The sequence below is a fragment of the Saccostrea cucullata genome, unplaced genomic scaffold (assembly GCF_032062105.1).
Source record: "Saccostrea cucullata isolate Sc308-1 unplaced genomic scaffold, CSIRO_AGI_Scuc_v1 ctg9595, whole genome shotgun sequence".
In the NCBI taxonomy this organism is placed as follows: Eukaryota; Metazoa; Mollusca; class Bivalvia; order Ostreida; family Ostreidae; genus Saccostrea; species Saccostrea cuccullata.
The window spans coordinates 19,590-25,863 of NW_026925484.1; the positions used below are offsets into that span (position 1 = coordinate 19,590).

A 6,274-nucleotide genomic window follows, 5' to 3' on the forward strand; every position below is an offset into this window, starting at 1 on the left:
CCTCCCTTTAATGTTGGTTCTACTGTATCTGTGTGACTGTTACAGGACTAGAGCTGCTGATGTCCCCCATCCTATTTTCTCACATTGGTTCTACTGTATCTGTGTGACTGTTACAGGACTAGAGCTGCTGATGTCCCCCCTTTAATGTTGGTTCTACTGTATCTGTGTGACTGTTACAGGACTGGAACTGCTGATGTCCCCCCATTAATGTTGGTTCTACTGTATCTGTGCGACTGTTACAGAACTAGAACTGCTGATGTTCCCCCATTAATGTTGGTTCTACTGTATCTGTGCGACTGTTACAGAACTAGAACTGCTGATGTCCCCCCATTAATGTTGGTTCTACTATATCTGGGCGACTGTTACAGGACTGGAACTGCTGATGTCTAAGAAGAATGGTCCCTCCTGGCCGGGTAGGAAGGTACTGGGCATGATGTTATAAATCCCTCCCGAGATTCTGTCTAGCTGTAGAACACAGTAACTATTCCTATAAACAGAGATTGTATAACATTATCATAGATCCCTCCAGAGATTCTGTCTAGCTGTAGAACACAGTAACCATTCCTATAAACAGAGATTGTATAACATTATACATTTATTGACCGAGTTCGAGGGCAACATAGGGCAACTTGCGTTTTGTCAGACCCAAGAATCAAACTGTCTGCCTGAGGCCATTAAGGCAGTGAGTTTGGTTCGAGGGTCTGACAAAACACATTTTGCGTGAGAATTCTGTCAATAAATGTTTTGTTATACCTTTCATTTTATTTTATTTTTTTTTTTATATATTTACATGTATTGTGTACTTAATTCCGTGATGTAACATCAGATCTATCACTGTTGAACACCAGCGAATGAAAATGAGATTAAGCTTCGCCCACTCTGTGACGTAAGCGGTCCAACATCTCTCCGAGCTGTCCAACATCTCACTCAGCGGTCCAACATCGATTTTTTTATGCCCGCTCAGCAAAACATTAAAAATGTTATACTTTTTTTTGTATAGAATTGTATAGTAACAAATTTCTAAAGGTATAACAATATCATAGATCCCTCCTGAGATTGTATTACATTATCATAGATCCCTCCCAAGATTGTATAACATTATCAAAGATCCCTCCTGAGATTGTATAACATTAACATAAATCCCTCCAGAGATTGTATAACATTATCATAGATCCCTCCAGAGATTGTATAACATTATCATAGATCCCTCCTGAGATTGTATAACATTATCAAAGATCCCTCCTGAGATTGTATAACATTATCATAAATCCCTCCAGAGATTGTAAAACATTATCATAGATCCCTCCTGAGATTGTATAACATTATCAAAGATCCCTCCTGAGATTGTATAACATTATCAAAGATCCCTCCTGAGATTGTATAACATTATCATAGATCCCTCCAGAGATTGTATAACATTATCATAGATCCCTCCTGAGATTGTATAACATTATCATAGATCCCTCCTGAGATTGTAAAACATTATCATAGATCCCTCCAGAGATTGTATAACAATATCATAGATCCCTCCTGAGATTGTATAACATTATCATAGATCCCTCCAGAGATTGTATAACATTATCATAGATCCCTCCTGAGATTGTGTAACATTATCATAGATCCCTCCTGAGATTGTATAACAATATCATAGATCCCTCCTGAGATTGTATAACATTATCATAGATCCCTCCTGAGATTGTATAACAATATCATAAATCCCTCCAGAGATTGTATAACATTATCATAGATCCCTCCTGAGATTGTATAACAATATCATAAATCCCTCCAGAGATTGTAAAACATTATCATAGATCCCTCCTGAGATTGTATAACATTATCAAAGATCCCTCCTGAGATTGTATAACATTATCAAAGATCCCTCCTGAGATTGTATAACATTATCAAAGATCCCTCCTGAGATTGTATAACATTATCATAGATCCCTCCAGAGATTGTATAACATTATCAAAGATCTCTCCTGAGATTGTATAACATTATCATAGATCCCTCCAGAGATTGTATAACATTATCATAGATCCCTCCTGAGATTGTATAACAATATCATAAATCCCTCCAGAGATTGTATAACATTATCATAGATCCCTCCTGAGATTGTATAACAATATCATAAATCCCTCCAGAGATTGTATAACATTATCATAGATCCCTCCTGAGATTGTATAACAATATCATAAATCCCTCCAGAGATTGTATAACATTATCATAGATCCCTCCTGAGATTGTATAACAATATCATAAATCCCTCCAGAGATTGTAAAACATTATCATAGATCCCTCCTGAGATTGTATAACATTATCAAAGATCCCTCCTGAGATTGTATAACATTATCAAAGATCCCTCCTGAGATTGTATAACATTATCAAAGATCCCTCCTGAGATTGTATAACATTATCATAGATCCCTCCAGAGATTGTATAACATTATCAAAGATCCCTCCTGAGATTGTATAACATTATCAAAGATCCCTCCTGAGATTGTATAACATTATCATAAATCCCTCCAGAGATTGTAAAACATTATCATAGATCCCTCCCAAGATTGTATAACATTATCAAAGATCCCTCCTGAGATTGTATAACATTATCATAAATCCCTCCAGAGATTGTATAACATTATCATAGATCCCTCCAGAGATTGTATAACATTATCATAAATCCCTCCAGAGATTGTATAACATTATCATAGATCCCTCCTGAGATTGTATAACAATATCATAAATCCCTCCAGAGATTGTATAACATTATCATAGATCCCTCCTGAGATTGTATAACAATATCATAAATCCCTCCAGAGATTGTAAAACATTATCATAGATCCCTCCTGAGATTGTATAACATTATCAAAGATCCCTCCTGAGATTGTATAACATTATCAAAGATCCCTCCTGAGATTGTATAACATTATCAAAGATCCCTCCTGAGATTGTATAACATTATCATAGATCCCTCCAGAGATTGTATAACATTATCAAAGATCCCTCCTGAGATTGTATAACATTATCAAAGATCCCTCCTGAGATTGTATAACATTATCATAAATCCCTCCAGAGATTGTAAAACATTATCATAGATCCCTCCCAAGATTGTATAACATTATCAAAGATCCCTCCTGAGATTGTATAACATTATCATAAATCCCTCCAGAGATTGTATAACATTATCATAGATCCCTCCAGAGATTGTATAACATTATCATAAATCCCTCCAGAGATTGTAAAACATTATCATAGATCCCTCCTGAGATTGTATAACATTATCATAAATCCCTCCAGAGATTGTATAACATTATCATAGATCCCTCCAGAGATTGTATAACATTATCATAAATCCCTCCAGAGATTGTATAACATTATCATAGATCCCTCCTGAGATTGTATAACATTATCATAGATCCCTCCAGAGATTCTGTCTAACTGTAGAACACAGTAACCATTCCTGTAAACGGAGATTGTATAACATTATCATTGATCCCTCCCGAGATTGTATAACATTATCATAGATCCCTCCAGAGATTCTTTCAAACCGTATAATACAGTAACCTTTCCTGTAAACAGTGATTGTATAACATTATCATAAAGTCATGTGCAGTGAGCTGACCTATGAATATTATGGCTTAAAATTATGATATTTTTAAAACATGATTATGACCTTCCCATTCAATAAACCAATTTCTTACTGGTATCAAACCCAAACTATTTTTACAGAGTATACAAAAGATTTCATACGGCCCAATCAAACTATGCTTAAAAAGTTCATGACTATTCCTTCTACAGAAAATATGTTAACACCTACATGACGGATCAATCTTACTACCCCTCCAGTAAGCCAGTGGGCTGTTTCTTGAGAGTTTTATTTTGTCACATTTACTTGAATTATCTTAAAGCAATATGAGCTGCATTTTTGAGAATTTTATTTTGCTGGTAAAATGTGTTATTATGATTAATTTGTAAGTAATGTAAGACCTTGTGATCAATAAAACCAAAATAAAGTTTTAAAATGTTTTGGAAGAAATATTTCTGTACAGCTGAATATACAGTATTATATAAGAAATCATTATTGTACAGGACGACAAAAATTCAATGTTGCTTCAATCAAAGCGTATAAAAAGTTCTTTCATAGCAAATATGAACAACAGAAGTTTATAAATGTTCTATTTTTCTGTCATTGAAATAGTTAATTACAAATTTGCAACATTTTTTTTCCGATGTCAAACATGCAGCTCATATTGCTTTAAGCTTGGCTAAGTCTTGGCGAGTTTACCTGTAATCTCCTGAACTGGTTCTCTTGAATTGGCCTGGTGCCCCTGGCACGTTCTCTGAAACACACGTCACCTCAAAACCAACACTGTACTGTCTGAAAGTAATCCAATCGTACATTGTCAATGACAGTTCTACTATAATTTATCTACCTGCTAGAATAAGATTAATATGTAGATAAAGAACAGTATTCAATATCAAGGTCCATAAAAGTGCCATGGAGGAGAAAGGAATATTTTATGTAAGGAAGTTATACCATGGTATCAATGGGAATTCTAGTCAGCTTTATATGAGATCGTACTAACTTATGACTTAGAGGGTCAAAGAAATACAGTGTATGTCTCTCTGATCAATTAATTTTTTAGGATCATACTGTATCTATTTTAGACTTACCGGTAGTTATTTCCAAGAGTACTGTTTGTCTGATGATCAAGTTATCAATAAGTTATCTTTTAAGTAATCAGTTGTCTGTCAAGTTAACTAATTATTAGTGAGGGTACATACAGATCGTGATCATTTGTGTTTGTGTTTATCTGGATCTAACACAATGTGATTACTTACTGATCTGGATCTAACACAGTGTGATTACTTACTGATCTTAGATCTAACACAGTGTGATTACTTACTGATCTGGATCTAACACAGTGTGATTACTTACAGATCTGGATCTAACACAGTGTGATTACTTACAGATCTGGATCTAACACAGTGTGATTACTTACTGATCTTAGATCTAACACAGTGTGATTACTTACAGATCTGGATCGGGATCGTTTATGTTTCTGTTTGCGTTTCTTTCTCTTGGCGTGGTGGTGACTACAGGTGTCCTCAAGCAAGGCCTGGTACTCCTTAAAAAGTTGGATCCGCTCCGACTCCAGCATGATCGCCTCAAACACCGACTCTCTCTCAAGCTTGTCCTTAATCTGAAACCAAAATCTCAGTGTTAACTGTCACATCTCAAAATCTCAGTGTAAACTGTCACATTTCAAAATCTCAGTGTTAACTGTCACATCTCAAAATCTCAGTGTTAACTGTCACATCTCAAAATCTCAGTGTTAACTGTCACATCTCAAAATGTCATATCTCAAAATCTCAGTGTTAACTGTCACATCTCAAAATGTCATATCTCAAAATCTCAGTGTTAACTGTCACATCTCAAAATGTCATATCTCAAAATCTCAGTGTTTTAACTGTCACATCTCAAAATGTCATATCTCAAAATCTCAGTGTTAACTATCACATCTCAAAATCTCAGTGTTAACTGTCACATCTCAAAATCTCAGTGTTAACTGTCACATCTCAAAATCTCAGTGTAAACTGTCACATCTCAAAATCTCAGTGTTAACTGTCACATCTCAAAATCTCAGTGTTAACTGTCACATCTCAAAATCTCAGTGTTAACTGTCACATCTCAAAATGTCATATCTCAAAATCTCAGTGTTAACTGTCACATCTCAAAATGTCATATCTCAAAATCTCAGTGTTAACTGTCACATCTCAAAATGTCATATCTCAAAATCTCAGTGTTAACTTTCACATCTCAAAATCTCAGTGTAAACTGTCACATCTCAAAATCTCAGTGTTAACGTCACATCTCAAAATCTCAGTGTTAACTGTCACATCTCAAAATCTCAGTGTTAACTGCCACATCTCAAAATCTCAGTGTTAACTGTCACATCTCAAAATCTCAGTGTAAACTGTCACATCTCAAAATCTCAGTGTTAACTGCCACATCTCAAAATCTCAGTGTAAACTGTCACATCTCAAAATCTCAGTGTTAACTGCCACATCTCAAAATCTCCGTGTTAACTGTCACATCTCAAAATGTCATATCTCAAAATCTCAGTGTTAACTGTCACATCTCAAAATGTCATATCTCAAAATCTCAGTGTTAACTATCACATCTCAAAATCTCAGTGTTAACTGTCACATCTCAAAATCTCAGTGTTAACGTCACATCTCAAAATCTCAGTGTTAACGTCACATCTCAAAATCTG

The 6,274-nt window shown here is 35.1% G+C and overlaps 1 protein-coding gene across 1 annotated transcript; it reads right to left on the reverse strand.

The window, feature by feature from the left end:
- Positions 1-329: 329 nt before the first annotated feature.
- Positions 330-5,200, reverse strand: LOC134268950 (calpain-7-like; the record flags this gene model as incomplete). The annotated part of the gene is made up of 3 exons (XM_062751181.1): positions 330-487; positions 4,282-4,374; positions 5,033-5,200. Coding segments are annotated over 3 exons (403 nt in total), but the record flags the coding sequence as incomplete, so codon positions are not given.
- Positions 5,201-6,274: the final 1,074 nt, after the last annotated feature.